At 37.4% G+C, this 21,772-nt stretch overlaps 1 protein-coding gene across 1 annotated transcript in view; it reads left to right on the top strand.

The window, feature by feature from the left end:
- Nucleotides 1–21,107, top strand: part of TRPC6 (transient receptor potential cation channel subfamily C member 6) — a 135,603-nt gene extending 114,496 nt beyond the window's left edge. Inside the window, exons 8-13 of the mRNA XM_017545922.2 lie at nt 987–1,182; nt 1,901–2,104; nt 3,856–3,930; nt 17,174–17,257; nt 18,849–18,924; nt 19,468–21,107. Coding sequence (XP_017401411.1) covers nt 987–1,182; nt 1,901–2,104; nt 3,856–3,930; nt 17,174–17,257; nt 18,849–18,924; nt 19,468–19,619 — 787 coding nt within the window. The 3' untranslated portion in view covers nt 19,620–21,107. The remainder of the gene's footprint in view (nt 1–986; nt 1,183–1,900; nt 2,105–3,855; nt 3,931–17,173; nt 17,258–18,848; nt 18,925–19,467) is intronic.
- Nucleotides 21,108–21,772: the final 665 nt, after the last annotated feature.

The following is a 21,772-nucleotide window of genomic DNA, read 5'->3' as shown; positions in this document are numbered from 1 at the left end:
TTAGAGCCAATAAATACCTTGCATGCCTCCCTTTATTACCTCTGTTTCACTAAGAAGAAACTGAAATTCACAAAAATTAAGTAATTTGCTGAATATTCCAAAGTGGGATGTGGAACAGCCAGGGTGTAACCTTTGCTTGCTCCTTCTAGGGTCTGTTACTCTGAACTCCCTTGCCCTCCTGCCTGTGGTACTCCAGGGGACAGTAACTATGAAAACAGCTGCTTTCCTAATTGAATTTCTCAGATCTTATCACTGAATAGATCTGACTTACCAACAGTGATGAGTTTTGACTTATGTTCAATGTGGAAGTGTGCTTTTTTATAAAGTATGTTTGGGATAGATTATTAAAATATTAGGTCTTCAGTGTTACAATGAGAAGTAACAACTGAAACATAAGCCTACCGTTTTCCATATTTCTCTAAAATACAGTTTGCCAGGGAAATGAAACCACGTGAGTTAAGCAAATTGGCTTAGCTTTGGTCAATAATTATGCCTAAAGCATTGAAATTCCTACCTACGATGTGTCAGTGATTTTGGTAACACTGTTTATATTGTCATATTTTCCATTAAGATGTATATGATTATTATTTATTGGATACACATAAAAGTATAGATTAGCAGTAAACTTAAAATGATTCTAACAAATTATATTATTTTTAAGTAGTACATTTAACAATTCCATTCCCAAAACTATGGATTAAGTGTTCATATCTGTGGTTACGAAATTATGTTCATAGCATTTATTGGGTGCTTATTATGTATTTAGATATTGAGCTGTGATTGTGTACTTCATATGCACAATATTATCCCATCCTTGCAACAATCCTATTGTGACCATTTTATAGAAAATAAAAGTCAGCTTCAGAGAAATGAAGAATATTTTAAATAAATTCTCACTAATTTGTAAAGACACTAAACCGGCTCACTTTTATTATGGTACTATTGTTATTTATTTATACTTTCTTATTTCTTTTATTTTTTCCCAGAGTTGAAGAGAGTTTTAAGACGCTGTTCTGGGCTATATTTGGACTTTCCGAAGTGAAATCAGTGGTCATCAACTATAACCACAAATTCATTGAAAACATTGGTTATGTTCTTTATGGAGTTTATAATGTTACAATGGTCATTGTTTTGCTAAATATGTTAATTGCCATGATCAACAGTTCATTCCAGGAAATTGAGGTATAATCTCAATACATTTTATCATTTGTGCCTTCTTGTTTTAACTATTCTAAGAACTAACTCAGCAATGAGGATGAGACTATGGGCTGCTGTTCCCCCTTCATTCATTTCCTGTTTTATATACTCGTTTGATCTTTGCTTCCAAATGTAATATCAATAAGGTATAGTGGGGCAGTAAGGCATAAGAAGCAGAAATGCTGATTTGTTATTCATTTAATAAAAAATTTTAGAAATACTATATCAGCATGAGTTTATATTTTATTCAAAAAATTGTTTATGAATACCATTATTCTTCAAGTCTTTTCTGAGTGATATTCAAAATTAACCTTTTCTCAAGTTGAGATTAATAGTAGGAATTTTTATTCCAGAAATCTTGATCTGTGTCCCAAATAACTGAGTGGTATATTGCAGGATAAAAGAGAGAATAATTTTTCTTGCTGTTTTTCAGAAAGTAGGAAAATAGATTTATATCTATCAGATATTTATAAACACATGTGAACTTGGAGATTCATAGTCCTGTAAGACTGTCAAAATTTTAGACAAAGTTAAGAAAGAGTGTGTGAATAGAATGTTAACATTTTGAAAAAATCTTGGAACCATCGCTGGGGTCTGAGAGTGTTTGTAGGCATTGTTCTCCATCTAGCCACACAATGTTAAAAGCCTCCCAGTAATTCTGTTTATGCATTTCCTTCCTGAACTGCCATGTGTATTTGTGTAGGATGACGCTGATGTGGAGTGGAAATTTGCAAGGGCCAAACTCTGGTTTTCCTACTTTGAGGAGGGGAGAACACTTCCTGTTCCCTTCAATCTGGTGCCAAGTCCAAAGTCCCTGTTCTATCTCCTACTGAAGCTTAAAAAATGGATTTCTGAGCTGTTCCAGAGTCACAAAAAAGATTTCCAGGAAGATGCAGAGATGAACAAGGTAACTTCACTTGATAATTTTTAGTTGTATTCTTAAATGCTGTGACTACTGTAACCACTATGCCACATCCCTTTAAAAAGCAGCAGTTCCTGATGACATGTCCATTCGTGACTACTGTAACCACTGTGCCACATCCCTTTAAAAAGAAGCAGTTCCTGATGCTCTAAAAGTTCCTGATCCCTTTAAAAAGAAGCAGTCCATCTATCCCACATGCAGCCACTTCACACAGTACAGTCCTTTGGTTTCTGTCTGTTTAACATGAGCACACTGAACGTTTCCTACTTAAAAGAATATAAGAAAAATTCATGAAGTATAACTAAAATAATGTGTTGTGTTATGTGGAGTGAGTACTGAGAGAAGAGCTGTGCTGGGCTGCTTTTTTGCTGTTGTGGCTTCATCTCCCTACCTTCTCTTTCAATTTATAGAGCCAAGTAAAGTATCAGCAGCTAGTTATGCCTGGGGGGCAACTTGATGAACTCTTAGATACCCTCCACAATGAAAAGTTCAGAAATCAGTTGCTCTCATGCAATTTGGGAGACCAGGCTTGGCAATGAGCAGTTCAAGAAAGAAAGCGCTCAGGACATTGATTGAAAACAATAATCCCACAAGGTGATGAAGTCTTTAAAAAACCATGAAAAGATTTAGTGCTTAGATGAGGCAGTGGGGCCATCACAACATGTTCAGATATGTTTAGAGAACATGTGGAATTTGTATCTAACTGGAGGGGGAAAGTGAGCAATTATGCTGTGCAAAGCTCCCTGCTGAGCACAGACCACTATACTCAGAAGGAGCACTGAGATACCGGTTGCATCTAGAGGAGGAGGACCAGAATGGGACACATATGGATATAGTGTCATATGAGGGAGAACTGAGGGAGCTGGCTGTTTCTTCTGAAAAAGGAACATTGAAGATGACCAAAAATGTCTTTATAATTTCCATCTTTAATTAGGAAGTACACTTGTTTTTCCAAAATGGGAAGAGAAGCAATGGGCAAAAAATTCAAGTAGTTAAATTTTAATTCGGTCTAAGAACAAACTTTTAACAAGAAAATCTGCCCAACAGAAGAGTGGGCTGCCTTTAGAAGTAGTGAGCTTCCCACCATTGTAGGCAGTCAATAAATGCCAGGTGGCTGACAGTGGGAATTTATTGAAGATTTTTCCTTCTTACACTGCATGGGTAACTGGGCCAAATGACTATAAAGTTTCCTTGGAACAATAAGATTCTATCATTAAGTAAAATGAATGTTGCAATTCTTGCACTGTTTGTTTGCAATTTACTATTTAGAGTTCTCAAGTAAATAACACATTCTCTGAGTTCTAGTTTCCTCATCTGTCATATGTGAAAAAATTATATCTACATCCTGATGATCAAATAAGCATATAAAAGTACTTTCAGAATTTTAAAGCTTTCTTTAAATGTAGTTATGATTAATTTGTGCAGAAACTTTGGAAACATATACCATCTATGACATTGTTCCAGAAATATAACTTATAGAACTCAGTGGCAAAAAATTCCCCTTCTTTCTTTTATGTAATTAAATTAGTGGTTTACAGGTCTGGTTAGAATTGCAGCTTGAGGGAATTCAGAGTCCAAAGGAAACGTCCCAGCACTTGCCAAAGGGAAGAACCCAGTAAGAATATGTTCCTTTCATTAAACTTGTTGGGGAATTAGACCAGATGGCTTTTAAAATACGGAATGAAGAGTGAAACTGGTTCTGCAGTTATACTCATTACACGTTCTGTCTTTAAAAGATACATGAAGAAAAGAAACTTGGAGTTTTAGGAAGTCGTGAAGACCTTTCAAAATTATCGCTTGACAAAAAACAGGTAAGCTAATATTTGAAAATATGAAATCATGCATATGAGCAGGTTTGTCTTTTCAGAGAAAGGGACAGATATTCAGAAGCAGTTTTAAGAAGTAGAGAACAGACACATTAAAGAATTCAACTATTTTAACAATTCTCAAAAATTCCGTTACTGAGAGGTGGAAGTAAGCCTATAACTTGATAAGCAAAAAAGAATTATATGTATATTTAAGACATATATTAAGCACATACGTATGGTGATGGAATATAGGACTAGTCATACAGAGGGGAGAATATGAAGAGATGAATCTGTCAAGAACCTGACGGAGGATATGATTAACTTCACTTTCTGCAGCTCAGGTAGAGAGCACACGTGGTCCCCAATGCCTCCTAATTTGTCAGTAATCAAGAAGTGATGGAAAAAGGCACTGTGGGACCTTAATGGCTATTGTGGTAGACACCGTTTATAGTGAATGATGTGTTCTAGAGATCTGTCAGTTCCTTCGCTGGGAGTCGCGAAATCCTCAACAATGAGGACATGTTTCATTTTTTGTGGGATGCACATAGTAAGGGCACAATAAATGCTTGTTGCTAAAAGGGATAAATGAATGAATTAGGAAAAGGGCAAGGTATCAGGTAGGACTTACATTCAATTACACATAGTAATATAAAATCCAAATCATGCGGTTTAAACAAAACAGTTGTTTCTTCCCTGCCTCATTTAACTCTCCAGATTTAGACAGTATGTGCCTGTTGTCAGGCGTGGGTTTCTGTGATTCTCTTGGATTTTTTTCACAGTCAGGTGTAAGAGGATAGCTTTTCCTTCTGCTACTGTAGCCACTTTTCAGGCATGTTAGGAGTAAGGGCAAAGGAAACGTAGGGCATGCTAGCTTAATCTGCCACCACGCTCAGAAGACTCTCCCAAAAATTTCTGTTGTTATATCTCATTGACCAGAACTATGCTACATGGCCATCCCATGGAACCCAAATGCCAAGGAGGGAGACTGCTTTTGTGTGTGTGTTTTAAGCTGGTTATGTTACCTCCCCCAACAACATAGGAATCCTTTTACGGCCTGTCTGATATCCAGCCACCCAGCCTCCTTTCTAACCATCGCTTCCACTAGCATGTCAATAATTACCTATTACAAATCAGAACAAAAAGGAGAGCTTTAAGTAAGGGAAACACTAAACTATTAGCCCTAGTAAGATTAGGAAATTTGACTGGGAGGAGCTTCCAAAGAACAGTTTCACAGGTAGGAAGGGCTGCAGTTGGAGGTAGCATGTGGGTGAGAGACTTATGCATGAATTCTGTGAGCCCTGCCACAGTCTGGGGCACAGCCATAGTGATGGGGCCACGTGGGTTGAGAGTAAGACAGCAAGAAGGCAAGTAGAAATCATCCCTGGTCATCCAAGAGAGTCAGCAGATTAGGGTCATTGCAAATTGGCACATTCTTGCTGTTCAGACAAGTTACGTTTGTCTTGCCTTTCCATGCGAATCTAGATTGCATTTAAAAATGATTGCAATAAGGGAAATTTAAGACATGGAAAATAAGTTATATAACAGAGCTCCAAAGTCATTTCACTCTAGAAAGATAGTTTAGTAGTTAGGAGGCTAGTGTAGGGGTCAACAAATCATAACCCTCAGGCCACATTCAGTCTTGAGCCTGTTTTTGTTCAGACTGAGAGAGATTTTTAAAAATTACATTTCTAAAAAGTTGTGAAAAAATGAAGGATATGTGAGAGAGGCCATATATGGCCCACGAATCCTAAAATATTTATTACCTATGCAAATGTAATGTCTCATAAAGAAATGGCTCTTTTTGTTATTTGGTTCTAAATGTCAATAAATTTTTTGCAATAATAGGTCATTGTAAATTGGATCTTACATTTTTCTAGTATGAAAATACTCATGCTGAAAGCATGAAGGATGTATAATAAGTCACTAGGCAGATAGGAGAAAATTCAAATAGAACCAAAATGTCTTTTTTCTTTATGATAGAAACTATGGTGTCTGTCAAATCAAATAATTTTATTTTCCCTGTAGCTTCTCTAAAAATGTGGAAAATTAAAAATTTTACATCAGTAAAATGTATATTATATATTTAAAATGAGAGTTACACTTTTCATAATATGTATTTTTTTGTTTTTTTAATTATGCTTTAAGTTCTGGGGTACATGTGCAGCACATGCAGGTTTTTACATAGGTATACATGTGCCAGGGTGGTTTGCTGCACCCATCAACACATCATCTACATTAGGTATTTATCCTAATAATATCCCTCCCCTAGCCCCCTACCCCCGACAAGCCCCAGTGTGTAATGTTCCCCTCCCTGTGTCCATGTGTTCTTATTGTTCAACACCTACTTATGAGTGAGAACATGCGGTGTTTGGTTTTCTTTTGTCAGTTTGCTGAGAACAATGGTTTCCAGCTTCATCCATGTCCCTGCAGAGGAGATGAACTCATCCTTTTTTATGGCTGCATAACATGCCATGGTGTATATGTGCCACATTTTATTTATCCAGTCTATCATTGATGGGCATTTGCGTTGGTTCCAAGTCTTTGCTACTGTGAACAGTGCTGCAATAAAAATACATCTGCATGTGTCTTTATAATAGAATGATTTATAAATCCATTGGGTATGTACCCAGTAATGGGATTGCTGGGTCAAACAGTATTTCTAGTTCTCCATCCTTGAGAAATTGCCACACTGTGTTCCACAGTGGTTGAACTAATTTACACTCCCACCAACAGTGTAAAAGCGATCCTATGTCTCCATATCCTCTCCAGCATCTGTTGTCTTCTGATTTTTTAATGATCACCATTCTAACTGACGTGAGATGGTATCTCAGTGTGGCTTTGATTTCCATTTCTCTAATGACCAATGATGAGCTTTTCTTCAAATGTTTGTTGGCTGCATAAATGTCCTCTTTTGAGATGTGTCTGTTCATATTCTTCACCCACTTTTTGATGGGGTTATTTTTTCTTGTAAATTTGTTTAAGTTCTTTGTAGATTCTGGATATTAGCCCTTTGTCAGATGGGTAGATTGCAAAAATTTTTTCCCATTCTGTTGGTTGCCAGTTCACTCCAATGATAGTTTCTTTTGCTGTGCAGAGGCTTTTGAGTTTAATTAGATCAGATTTGTCTATTTTGGCTTTTGTTGTCATTGCTTTTGGTGTTTTAGCCATGAAGTCCTTGCCCATGCCTATGTCCTGAATGATATTGCCTAGGTTTTCTTCTAGGATTTTTATGGTGTTAGTTCTTATGTTTAAATCTTTAATCCATCTGGAGTTAATCCAGTTTCAGCTTTTTGCATATGACTAGCCAATTTTCCCACACCATTTATTGAATATGGAATGATTTCTCTATTGCTTGTTTTTGTCAGGTTTGTCAAAGACCAGATGGTTGTAGATGTGTGGCATTATTTGTGAGGCTTCTGTTCTGTTCCATTCATCTATCTCTGTTTTGGTACCAGTACCATGCTGTTTTGATTACTGTAGCCTTGTAGTATAGTTTGAAGTCAGGCAGCATGATGCCTCCAGCGTTTTTGTTTGTTTTGCTTAGGATTGTCTTAGTTATGCAGGCTGTTTTTTGGTTCCATATGAAGTTTAATGTGTTTTTTTCCAATTCTGTGAAAAAAGGCAATGGTAGCTTGATGGGAATAGTATTGAATCTGTAAATTACCTTGGGCAGTATGGCCATTTTCATGATATTACTTCTTCCTAAGCATGAGCATGGAATATTTTCCATCTGTTGTTTCCTTGAGCAGTGGTTTATAGTTCTCCTTGAAGAGGTTTTTCATATCCCTTGTTAATTGTATTCCTAGGTATTGTATTCTCTTTGTAGCAATTGTGAATGGGAGTTCACTCATGATTTGGCTCTCTATTATTGCTGTATAGGAATGCTTGCGATTTTTGCACATTGATTTCGTATCCTGAGACTTTGGTGAAGTTGCTTATCAGCTTAAGGAGATTTTGGGCTAATACGATGGGGTCTTCTAAATATACAATCTTGTCATCTGCAAATAGAGACAATTTGACTTCCTCTTTCCCTAATTGAATACCTTTTATTTATTTCTCTTGCCTAATTGACCTGGCCAGAACTTCTAATACTCTGTTGAATAGGAGTGGTGAAAGAGGGCATTCTTGTCTTGTGCCAGTTTTCAAAGGGAATGCTTCCAGTTTTTGCCCATTCATTATGATATTGGCTGTGGGTTGGTCATAAATAGCTCATTATTTTGAGATACATTCCATTAATACCTAGTTTATTGAGAGTTTTTAGCATAAAGGGCTGTTGAATTTTGTTGAAGTCCTTCTCTGCATCTATTAATTATGTGGTTTTTGTCTTTGGTTCTGTTTATGTGATGGATTACGTTTATAGATTTGCATATGTTGATGAAGCCAAGTTGATTGTGATGGATAAGCTTTTTGATGTACTGCTGGATTCAGTTTGCCAGTATTTTATTGAGGATTTTTGCATCAATGTTCTTCATGGATATTGACCTAAAATTTTCTTGTTTAGTTGTGTCTTTGTCTGGTTTTGGTATCAGGATGATGTTGGTCTCCTGAAATGAGTTAGGGAAGATTCCCTCTTTTTGTACTGTTTGGAATAGTTTCAGAAGGAATGGTACCAGCTCTCTTTGTACCTCTGGTAGAATTCGGCTGTGAAACTGTCTGGTCCTGGACTTTTTCTGGTTTGTAGCTTATTAATTGCTGCCTCAATTTTGGGCCTTGTTATTGGTCTATTCAAGGATTTGACTTCTTCCTGGTTTAGTCTTGGGAAGGTGTAAGTGTCTAGGAACTTATCCAATTCTTCTAGATTTACTGGTTTATTTGCATATAGGTGTTTGTAGCATTCTCTGATTGTAGTCTGTATTTCTGTGCCATTGGTGGTGATATCCCCTTTATCATTTTTTATTGCATCTATTTGATACTTCTCTCTTTTATTGTTTACTACTTTGGCTAGTGGTGTATCTATTTTGTTGATAGTTTCCAAAAAAAAACAGCTCTTGGATTCATTAATGGTCTGAAGGGTTTTTTTGTGTCTCTATCTCCTTCAGTTCTGCTCTGATCTGAGTTATTTCTTGTCTTTGGCTAGCTTTTGAATTTGTTTGATATTGCTCCTCTAGTTCTTTGAATCGTGACACTAGGGTGTTGATTTTAGATCTTTCCTGATTTCTGTGGTGGACATTTAGTGCTATAAATTTCCACGTAGATAATGCTTTAAATGTTTCCCAGAGATTCTGGTATGTTGTATCTTCATTTTCATTGGTCTCAAAGAACATCTTTATTGCTGCTTTCATTTCGTTATTTATCTAATAGTGATTCAGGAGCACATTGTTCCGTTTCCATGAAGTTGTGTGGTTCTGAGTGAGTTTCTTAATCCTGAGTTCTAATTTGATTGCACTGTGGTTTGAGAGGCTGTTTGTTATGATTTCCATTCTTTTGCATTTGCTGAGTAGTGATTTACTTCCAATTATGTGGTCAATTTTAGAATAAATGTGATGTGGTGCTACAAATGTATATTCTGTGGATATGGGGTGGAGAGTTCCATAGATGTCTTTTAGGTCCACTTGGTCCAATTTGAGTTCAAGTCCTGGCTCTCCTTGTAATTTTCTGTCTTGTTGATCTGTCTAATATTGACAATTGGGTATTAAAATCTCCCACTGTTATTGTGTGGGAGTCTAAGTCTCTTTGCAGGTCATTAAGAACTTGCTTTATATATCTAGGTGCTCCTATATTGGGTGCATATATAGTTAAGATAGTTAACTCTTCTGGTTACATTGATCCTTTACCATTATGTATGTAATGCCCTTCTTTGTCTATTTTGATCTTTGTTGGTTTAAAATCTGTTTTATCAGAGCCTAGGATTGCAACCCCTGCTTTTTTTGCTCTCTATTTGTTTGGTAAACCTTCCTCCATCCTGTTGTTTTGAGTCTAGGTATGTCATTGCACGCGAGATGGGTCTCCTGAAGAAAGCACACCAGTAAATCTTGACTCCTTACCTAATTTGCCAGACTGTGTCTTTTGGTTGGGGCATTTAGCCCATTTACATTTGAGGTTAATATTGTTATGTGTGAGTTTGAGTCCGCCATTTTGATGCTAGCTGGTTGTTTTGCCTGTTAGTCGATGCAGCTTCTTCATAGTGTCAATGGTCTTTACAGTTTGGTATGTTTTTTGCAGTGGCTGGTACAGGTTGTTCCTTTCCATGTTTAGTGCTTCCTTCAGTAGCTCTTGTAAGGCAGGCCAGGTGGTGAAAGAATCTCTCAGCAGTTGCTTGTCCATAAGGATTTTCTTTTTCCTTCACGTATGAAGTTTATTTTAGCTGGATAAGAAATTTTGGGTTGTAAATTCTTTTAAGGATGTTGAATATTGTCTCCCACTCCCTTCTAGTCTGTAGAGTTTCTGCCAAGAGATCCACTGTGAGTCTGATGGGCTTCCCTTTGTGGGTAACCCGCCCTTTCTCTCTGGCTGCCCTTAGCAGTTTTTTCCTGCATTTCAACCCAGGTGAATCTGATGATTACTTGTCTTGAGGTTGCTCTTCTTGAGGAATGTCCCTGTGGTGGTCTCTGTATTTCTGGAATTTGAATGTTGGCCTGCCTTGCCAGGTTGGGGAAGTTCTGGTTGATATGCTGAAGAGTGTTATCCAACTTGGTTTCATTCTCCCCGTCATTTTCAGGTACACCAATCAAACATAGATTTACATTTCCTGGAGGCTTTGTTCATTTCTTTTTACTCTCTTTTCTCTTATCTTGCCTTCTTGTTTTATTTTATTGAGTTGATCTTCAATCTCTGATATCCTTTCTTTTGCTTGACTGATTTGGTTGTTGAAAGGTGTGTATGCTTCACAAAATTCTTGTGCTGTGTTTTTCAGCTCCATCAAGTTATTTATGTTCTTCTCCAAGCTGGTTATTCTAGTTAGCATTTCGTCTAACCTTTTTTCAATGTTCTTAGGTTTCTTGCATTGGGTTAGACCATACTCCTTAGCTCAGAGAAGTCTGTTATTACCCACATTTTGAAGCCTGCTTCTGTCAGTTTCTCAGACTCATTCTTTCTCTGTCCAGTTATGTTCCGTTGCTGATGAAGAGCTGTGATCCCTTGGAGGAGAAGAGGCATTCTGGTTTTTGGAGATTTCAACCTTTTTGCACTGGTTTCTTCCCATCTTTGTGGATTTATCTACCTTTTGTCTTTGAAGTTGGTGATCTTTGGATGGGATCTCTGAGTGGGCGTCCTTTCTGTTGATGTTGAAACTATTTCTGTTTGTTAGTTTTCCTTCAGTCAGGCCCCTCTTCTGCAGTTCTGCTGGAGGTCCACTCCAGATCCTACTTGCCTGAGAATCACCAGTGGGGGTTGCAGAACAGCAAAGCTTTCTACCTGTTCCTTCCTCTGGTATCTTCTTCCCAGAAGGTTACCTGCCAGATGCCAGCCATAGCTTTCCTGTATGAGGTGTCTGTCAGCCCCTGCTGGGAGGTGTCTCCCAGTTAGGATACACAGGGGTCATAGAGCCACTTGAGAAGGCAGTCTGTCCCTTATCAGAGCTCAAGTGCTGTGCTGGAATATCTGTTGCTTCCTTCAGAGCTGCTAGGCAGGGATGTTTAAGTCTGCTGAAGAGGAATGTAGAACTGCCCCTTTTCCCAGGTGCTCTGTCCCAGGAAGATGGGGGCTGTATTTGTAAGTCCCTGACAGGCTGTTGCCTTTATTCAGAGATGTCTTGGCCAGCAAAAGGGGAACCCAGTGACACAGTCTGCCTTCAGGGGCCTCACTGAGCTGCCATGGGCTCTGGCCAGTTGCTGTGTAAAGTTCCCACCAACTATGTTTACATAGGCGAGGTTAAAACTGCCTGCCTCAGCCTCAGCAATGGTGGACACTCCTCTCTCCACTGAGCTTGAATATTTCAGGTCTAGCTCAGACTGCTGTGCTGGTTGTGAGAATTTCAAGCCAGTAGATCTTGGCTTGCTGGTCTTCGTGGGGTTTGGACTCACTGAGCCAGATCACTTGACTCCCTGGCTTCAGCCCCCCCTTTTTAGGGGAATGAGTGGCTCTGTCTTGCTTGTGTTCCAGGCATCACTATGGTATGAGGAAAAAAAAAACTGCTGTGGTTAAAATGGCTGCCCGGTTTTGTGCTGGAAACCTGGGACACTGGTATTGTAGGCACCAGAGGAAATCTCCTCATCTGTAGGTTGTGTAGACTATGGGAAAAGCGCAGAATCTGTGCCAGAGTGTCAGGGAAAGTCCCTAATGACTTCCCTTGGCTAGGAAAGGGAGTTCTCTGGCCTCGTGCACTTTCTGGGTGAGGCGACACCCCACCCTGCTTCGACTTGTTCTCCTTGCATTGCACCCACTGTCTAACGAGTTCCAATGAGATGAACCAGTTACCTCAGTTGGAAATGCAGAGATCACCTGCCTTCTGCACCACTCTCGCTGGGAACTGCTAACCAGAGCTGTTCCTATTTGGCCATCTTGGCAGAAAATCTGAAAATATATATTTTAATCATAGCTTAAAACAAACTGTAGAAGAAGTACTAAACCTGTGATGTCTGACCTCAATTATGAAGTTGGGAATAAAATGTTGATTCCAATAAGTTTAACAATCTAGACAGCCTCTTGTGTAATTGTGTATTGTGGTAGCCATGGAGATATGCCATTCCCCAAGAGAGTGACTGACTTTCCCACACAATCATCTTACCTGTCCCTCTTTCACAGGTGAGTAGAGACTCACAGTGGAGACGCTTTCTCTGTCTTCTCCTGCTCCAACTTCCCTTTATCTATCATAGGTATAATCCTTGATACATCTCAGACTTTCAACTAGTCTTGGCATTTGATCCTTGGAGGGTTAAATCAACATAAGTATTTATTTTCCCTTGCCACATGAGCTTGTGGTGAACAAATCTTGAGACACATTTCACATGCCTTGGTTTTATGCTATACATTAAACTGTATTCCTGAGAAAATGTTTTTTTAAGGCAATCATTTATATTTCAAATAATTTTTGCCCGTTGCTAATGAGATGGTTTGGGTCAAGTGTATACATACTAAGAAAAATGCTTATGGTTCGTTCGTTCTTATCCAACTCATATGACTTTTGCTCACTCTTTTTCATAACATCTATATCTAAGTGAGTTTCTATTTCACTCAGGCCTTCTCTCTGACCTCTTGAATTTTAAAGTATTTAGTTAGCTGCACAAACGAAGCTGTCACATCTGCTCCAGGTGCACCATAGATATCAGTAGGATGAACTATATATAAAAATACATTTTGAAACAAGGTAAGAAGACCTATTCATTATCTTTGATCATATCCTTTAAAGGTCACTGACTTTGGTGGTTGCTAGCATTAGTTTTTGAGATATACAGTCTGAAAGGATAGCATAAACTAAAAGTTGATCTCTTCCATAGTCTATTACATGTGTAAACCTAATAATGCCAGATAACTTCTTGAACTTCTTGATTATCTGCCAACTTCTGAACAGATCACATTCCAGTTGTCATCTTAGGGAAGGTTTTTAAACCCAGCAAAGTAGAGCTTAGGAGATTTTAATGCTCATCTGAATGTGGGAATCACGGAATATTTCATTCCCTGAATGACTTAGTCATGGACTTGGGCACATCAGTAAAAAGTAATACTTGGCAAAATATCTCCAGGATGAATTGACTACAGACAGTCCCAGACTTACCATAGTTCAACTTAATGATTTTTCAACTTTATGATGGTGTGAAAGCACTATGTGTTCAGTAGAAACCGTGCTTCAAATTTGAATGTTGATTCAAATTTTTTATAATATTAATATAAAATAGGCTTTGTGCTAGATGCTTTTGGCCAACTGTAAGCTAAGGTAAGTGTCCTGAGTATGTTTAAGGTAGGCTAGGCTAAGTTACGATGTTCAGTAGTTAGGTGCATTAAGTGTATTTTCAGTTTACAGTATTTTCAACTTACAAAGGATTTATCAGGATATAACCCCATCATAAGTAAAGGGGTATGTGTAGATTAAAGTTAACCATGAAATAGACCTAAAGCCACATAGTAGATATTTACCTTTCTATAAAATAATAGGTATTGACAATTATAGAATGTCCACTGTATGTCAAGCGATATATTCTCTATACCTCATCTCTTTAATTCCTGCAATACTCTTAGAGGCAGGTAATGTTACTTCCTCTATTGTATATCTGAGAATCCTAAGGATACAGAGGTGAAATGATTTGCCTAAAGTCCCATTTCAAACAAGTGACAGAGCCTAAATTTCAATCAACATCCACTTGATTCAGAGCAGTATGTTTATAGTACAACGCGGCTTCATTTCCTATCTGGACTGCTGACTGAATATATTGTTGATACCGTTTCAGTCCAATGCTCTGTTCCTGGTTGCAGGACATTTAATGCTTGTAGGAAATAGGAGATTCCCCGAACTGTTCCTATATCCAGCAATATAAGAAACTTTAAAGACATAAGATTACTTGTTTGAATGAATTAGAAACAAGTTATTAGTGTTGCTCACTCTAATCCTACAATGAACCTACATGATGAGAGATATTAATATTGAACTAATTATTAGGAAATGAAAAATAAAACAAGCCTGGGCATGGTGGCTCATGCCTGTAATCCCAGCACTTTGGGAGGCTGAGGTGAGCGAATTGTGAGATCGGGAGATAGAGACCATCCTGGCCAACATGGTCCAACATGGTGAAACCCCATCTCTATTAAAATATAAAAATTAGCTGAGTGTGGTGGCGCGTGCCTGTAATTCCAGCAACTTGGGAGGCTGAGGCAGGAGAATCACTTGAACCTGGGAGGCAGAGATTGCAGTGAGCTAAGATGATGCCACTACACTCCAGCCTGGTGACAGAGTCAGACTCCATCTCAAAAAAAAAAAAAAAAAAAAAAAAAAAAAAAGAGAGAGAAAAGAAAAAGAAAACGAATAAAGAATGCATAAAATATGGTAGAAGGTATTAACGAAGAGGGCAGGCAATGGTTCATTTGGAATTGGACAGAGTGTTTACATCTGTATTAGCAACAAAGCTTGCATCCAGTCCTTTTTGCATATAGACAACAAGCTTCCCAATTCCAGTCTCTGTGGCACTGTACACATTGGCTCTATCTATAAACATCCAAATCCCTGAGCTTTAAATACTATTCAATCTTCAAGGTGATTTTTCTTTCTTTTATATGCAATAGTCTTGCAGGCTTGGATTTCCAGACATTAAATAATGGCACTTTCTGCCACCAAGTGGTAATAATACTTCCTTGCACCACTAGATAAGTTATTGTTCTCCGTAGTATTCAGTTTTTTAAAAAAACATTACTGAATTTCTATGATGTATTAGAAACTGACTAGATTTTTTTTCTGAAAATAAAATATATATGTATCCAAAACTTGGTATTTCATACTTAGAAAAAAACTAGTCACATCAAAATGCCCCTGTGGATTTATAAATATTTCGTCTTATACCATTTAACTATACCAGTGGTTCTTGACCAGCGGCGATTGTGCCCTCCACCCCCAATCTGGTGCATTTGATAATACCGGCAGATATTTTTCGTTGTCACAGTAGAGGGTGGTGGGATCTCTGATTGACATCTAATCCCTAGATTAGATGCCAGGGATGCTGCTAAGCATTCCATAATGCACGGGAGGCCACCCACACCAAAGAATTATCTAGCCCAAAATGTCAGAGGTGAGTTATTGAATAGATGGCAAATAAATCAGAGTCATGATGGTTATGAGCCTTTCCTCACCTGCATGCTTTCTCATTATGTGCTTAGTGGGCTTCACACTAGGTCCTCACCTTTTATGATGTTCTTAAGACATTAATTATAGTTTCAAAGCCAGGGTTCCCATTGTGTTATTTAAAATGTTACGTGGAACTTTTTATGCATTTCACAAATTCATAAATTAGTGGGGTTTGAATGATGATAGAAGCTAGCTAGACCACTTCCTTCAGTGTCAGACAAGAATATAGAAAGTTGAAGCAGCTTACCTACTGTTCCATGGCTAGCTTGTAGCAAAGCCAGATAGTGTTTATCCTTCAGGTTCGCTTCAAGTCCTCTTTTTGAGAACCTAAACTGCCTCTCTTTGGTTAATTTAATAAATTATATAATTCATCAGAGGGATTTTAAAATTCAGTATAAGTTAAGATATATGGACACTTACTAACATCTTTAGAGTGAGTGACAACAAAAGGAAATAATAGATACATGAAAAATGATGCTATATAAATAACATTTCCAGATTTCTGTATTACAAATCTTATCAATCTTGCAATCTTGCCATATTTTTCATAATTGTGCTATTACCATAACTCAGCTATACCATAATTGCTTATGTTCATTTATACCCAGAGCCTAGCACAGGACCCTCAATATATACTTGCTTAATAGATGAATGTCTGAGTAGCTGTTTTAATTCAATATGTGGCTAAAGTATCAAAGCATTAAAGTTAATACAAGGATTTTAATTCAGTCTGATTGATTGAGCTTTACTTACAGCAACCTAGATGTCACCAGGAAATATAAATCACTGCATATCTTTGAAGACAATCTCGAGGTGTCTCTTCCTCCAGAAAACAGCTGTGTATCATAAACATGCAAATTCAGAGCTGCTTGTTTTACTTCAGTTCTTCTACTTTTTTCCTTTAGAAAATGTATTAAAGAGGTTTTAAATCATCCTCCTACGTTAATATGTTATGCTACCACCTCTATTGAAGATTGCTTTCACTATTTCTTATTTGCCTATTCAGGTAAATATATTTTAACTTAAAAAAATGCTGCCCAAATGGGATAGTATGCAGTACCTAAAATTCAAACATTAAGTAGAAATTTTTTGGCGACTGAATTCTTTTCCACCACAGTCTTACCCTGGTGTTTCTTCAGGAGCCACATCAGACCCTGCCACAGGTGTGGATGTCTTAGTTAATCAGGTGGCACTGTTGATCCCTCATCAATGAACTATTTCCTCAATTTGCTTGACTCTTCCTCTACAATGGATGTAGCTGTGAAAAGATTAAAGCATGACTTTCATGACAACATGACTGGCACTCACAAGTCTAAGAGACTCCTCAGACAACCTCTGATAGCCATTAAGAAACTGAACACACCTAAAGTGTCACTGATTTGTCTTGCAAGACAGAATATTAAGCAAGTTAAATGGCACTATACAGATAGATAATTTGTGTATATGAGACTATTTATTAGTTAATTGTATAACGTCTCATTACATTATTTAAAAGAAAATTTAAATAGGAATTCATTTCTAATTATTTTCAAATTACAGGTTGGGCATAATAAACCACCAAGTGTAAGGAACTCAGAAGATTTCCATTTAAATAGTTTCAATAATCCGCCAAGACAGTATCAGGTAAGCATGGATTTTTAAAGAAATAAGAGTTGTTATTTGTAATATTTAGATTCTTAAACTATGTGATTGTTTAAATGAAAATAAAGTATTAGGATATTTTCCTCACTATCAAATAATGCATTACTTCAACAAGTATTTATCAACTACCATATACCAGGCATTTTGTAAGTGCTAGAGAGATATAAGTTAAACAAAAAAATAGTCTTGGAATCAGATCTGAGAGTCTCCATGTTCAATGAAAAAGACAAACCTTAGAAAAAAACATAAAGAAGAGAGTAAAATTCATGTCAAACTCCACCATTGAGAAACAAAGACTACTTGCTTTTGGTAAAAATTCTGCCAGGTGATTATATGTCTATATATGTGTAATTTTACATATATCTTAATAATATTATGAAATGCATATATAATACTATATAAGAGTTAATTGTACTTATATAATGAGTAATAGTTTTTAGCTTGTGATTTTTCTCTCCACAAAATATATATTCCTGTTAATTCAGTGAATGTATTATATTCCTTTATATAAATATAAGGCAATTTACTAAAAATAATTCCTTACTGATGGACATTTAAAGTTTCATTTTTTCTAACTAGTTCTATGAACATACTTGTTCATGTAATAAATCATATCTTTAGAAGAGATTCTTGAAGGTAGGGACTTACTATCTACCATTTAACCTTGACTTAGGTGTAAAATTTTGTTTAGTTCTATATCCATCCAGTACTTTCTGAGCATCCACTAAGATTCCTTCTTTTAATGAAAAAAAAAAATAGTAAAATCAATGTTTGCGTGATAGAGGTCAAGTTACTTGAAAAATTTGTTACATTGAAACTAGTCTTTCCCAAATTAATAGAAAGTTTAAAATAAAAACTGGTTCCATTTTTTGGTCAGACACATGGGGCTTAAATGAGTGGACATTAGCTTGATTCCCCATTTCCTTGAGCAATAGTGTACATCTTTCATCAACCCCACTAAAAGACTGTCTTGCTCTAATACTTTTCAAATAAAGTACAAGAAATGGACATAAGGGATTACATGTTTGCTCTAAACATTCTTTTCTAAGAATTCATTTTTGAGTTATTAGTCCAGGTGATACGGAACTGCTTTAAAAAGGAAAGCAAGGCCAGGCACAGTGGCTCATGCCTGTAATCCCAGCACTTTGAGAGGCCTAGGTGGGCAGATTACGAAGTCAAGAGATTAAGACCACCCTGGCCAACATGGTGAAACCCCGTCTGTACTAAAAATACAAAAATTAGCTGGGGATGGTGGTGTGCTCCTGTAGTCCCAGCTACTTGGGAAGCTGAGGCAGGAAAATTGCTTGAACCTGGGAGGCGGAGGTTGCAGTGAACTGGCATCATGCCACTACACTCCAGCCTGGCGACAGAAAGAGATTCTGTCTCAAAAAAAAGAAGAAGGAAAGAAAAGCAAAATGTGGAGATTGCATGCATCCTAGCTGAATCACCTTAGTCTTTGTTAGCCATCACTTCCTCCCTGTGGTCAGCCCTTTGGAAGACTCAGAATCTTGTTCCAAATGAAAGATTTGTCATCAACCTCAAAATGACATAGATTTCTCCTTTCTCTGTCTAGAAAATAATGAAGAGGCTCATTAAAAGATATGTACTGCAGGCCCAGGTAGATAAGGAGAGTGACGAAGTGAACGAAGGTGAGTTGAACTCAGAAACAAATCAGCCCCTGAATGTGAGTCAGGACCGGGGCCTAACGCAGAGTGGAGGAAGAGCTGCAGAGACACGTGTGGGGAGAGTGAACTTCAAGGGGAAAAGTAGCACAGGATCTCACCAGCCACCAATTCTGTTAAAGAGTAGGGAATAGGCTATTTCTCCACTGGTGGGGACAGCTGCCACTTGCTAGATGAAAAGCTATTATTCTCATGGTAGACTTGGAGGGAGGAGGAAGTGGGTGGGAAAGGCAAGGAAGGTGCTGCTGCCTCAACCCCTGATTTCTTCACCACCGTTTTCTTTTAACTTACCTTAGGAGGACTTTTGTTAATCATTCTGCTACAATCTCTTCATTCACCAAAACGTTTAGCTAAGAAAACAACCACCTTCTCCATTAGGAACTTATTTCCTTTGAAAGGATTTAAAATAAAATTGTGTGTGAAATTAGGGCTGATATCCTCTTGTCCCACAATCGCAAGTTTTTCTTCATGTGTATTATAGTTGACTTCTTATCACTCTTGCTTTCAAAGGGGAACTGAAGGAAATTAAGCAGGATATCTCAAGTCTCCGCTATGAACTCCTTGAAGAAAAATCTCAGAATACACAAGACCTAGCAGAACTTATTAGAGAACTTGGAGAGAAATTATCCATGGAACCAAATCAAGAGAAAACCAATAGATAATGCGAAGACTTCCTTAGAAATTTATATTTATTTGTCCACTTGAAGCCATATTATTTTCTGATTTTTTTTTAAGTGCCAATGTGCCCACCTTTTTTTTTTTTTTAGACAGAGTCTTGCTCTGTTGCCCAGGCTGAAGTACAGTGGTGCAAACCTAAATAACTTGGGTGATCCTATCATCTGGAACCCTAGTATGTAATTTTTTTGGTGATTAAACTCCATCGTTCAGGGTAAAAGTTGTAGATTATGATGAAAATTATGCCCAGTGGTTTGGTGCTTGTTTTATAAACTGCTTTCTTAGATGTAACTGTAGTGATGATGTCATTGCTATGTAGTGTCTGCCGGGAAATGAGTTCCAGTGGGCAGAGGCTGACCCATGTTATTGCCCACGTGATTTTTCCTCTGAAGGTTATTTCAGGTTCTTTCTTGCCTGCTCCGTGGATCCCCTGCTGGGGACTCCTGGCTCTGAAATTTGGGGAAAAGTAGTCCCGCCCTTTAAAGAATGCTGTTTAACCATCATTTACCCTATTTATCCCTCAAAGCACATGATGGACACTGTTCATACAAAATGGACTTTTATCTATGTAAAATTTTCTGATTCATCTATTTGAAAACGTTATACTTAATAATGAAAAAGAATTTTTCCTCCACTGAACCCTGGAAACGTGGTCCAGTTTGTGCGTGTGTAAATGTGTACACACATACATAAAATACATAAAATGATCTATTTCTTTTGTGACTAATGTGGAAACAAAAGCTCTTTATGTTATAAATTTTTATTGTGACTAAAAAATTACTGTGTAAATAACTACCTTTTATTGGAGAAAAAAATCAAAACTGCAAACAATGTGGTTATTTGGTTCTATTTTAGCACAATTTTGTGCCATTTCTGGGAGCAATGTATGAATCCCCACACTTAGCCACTGAATGTAAAGGAGAAAAATAACATGGGAATTTAAAAATACTTATCTGTTATTCTTACTATGTTCTATCCTCTATTCAAATATATAAAACAGGAATTGGCATTCATGTGCATTACCAAGAGGTTTTTGTTATTACTTACTGATGATGTGAACTGGTGTCTTAAACAACTAAAAGAGAGACATGAAAGTTCATCTGTTTACTCAAAGACCATTGGCATTCAGAGGATGCTGGACATTAACTGGAAATGCTACTTTCAATTCAATAAAGGGATATTTCAAATGCAAACCCTTTTAACTTCATCTTAAAGATGAAATGGTCACAGAAAAGCTGTTTAGCTCCAACTTTGGCTTAATTTAAATTAAATAACATTTATGTAATCAGATCAGAAAATACAGCTGAAAATTTATATTCAGTGATTTTGTATTTGTGGGTACTACTAATGGAAAAGTAATTTAGTGATATATAAAGATCGATTTTCAAATATTTTGTGACAATATTTGAATCAGCAGTTGTAAAAAATCAACCTCGTGCCAAATGCACTATCAGAAAATTAAAATAATCTAACATCCACAGAGTGTGTGCTGTGCTGTATGAGAGATGGGCCGTCATACCAAGGATGCTCTGTGACAGCACATGGGCTTGACTCCAGAAGACTCAAGAGAAGATATTCAGATTCCTCAGTGTCTTTTAAGTTTGATTGATTGACCTGACAAGATATAAGTTTTGGGAAACTCAACAGGCACGACTGTGTGTTCCTCAGCAAAAGACAATACCCTTCAGGTGTTTCCTATGGTTCAAATTAATGTCCTGAAGTCAGATTTTCATCAAAATGCAACTGAATTGACATCTTTTCTAATTTTATCTTCCAACTTAGAATAATTAGCATTTCTTCTAAGTTGAAAGATGAAAAGGGAAATTAAACATATTTTAAGAAAGCTTTTAAAATTCCAACAAGAGCTTAATTACAGGCACATTACCAAAATGCTGTCATAAACATGGGGAAAGTTGAAAGACCACTGGCTTTAAGTCCTACCTTCATGTCACAGTCAGCTTCACCTTTGAAACTAAGATGATTTTATCCCGATTGCTCTCTCTGTCCTATTTCTCCCCTCCGAGTGAATGCTTTCTGGAGGCTCATCCACCCATGAGGAGGATAGAGCTGAGCTGCTTTTCACTGTGACCACACAACTGCTCCCTGAGGGCTGAGACCTGCCCACTCTTCATCTCACCAC

Source organism: Cebus imitator, unplaced genomic scaffold, assembly GCF_001604975.1.
Source record: "Cebus imitator isolate Cc_AM_T3 unplaced genomic scaffold, Cebus_imitator-1.0 Scaffold182, whole genome shotgun sequence".
Classification (NCBI taxonomy): domain Eukaryota; kingdom Metazoa; phylum Chordata; class Mammalia; order Primates; family Cebidae; genus Cebus; species Cebus imitator.
The sequence above is the reverse complement of the archived record's forward strand: the minus strand, read 5'-3'. Positions and strand labels throughout refer to the sequence as shown.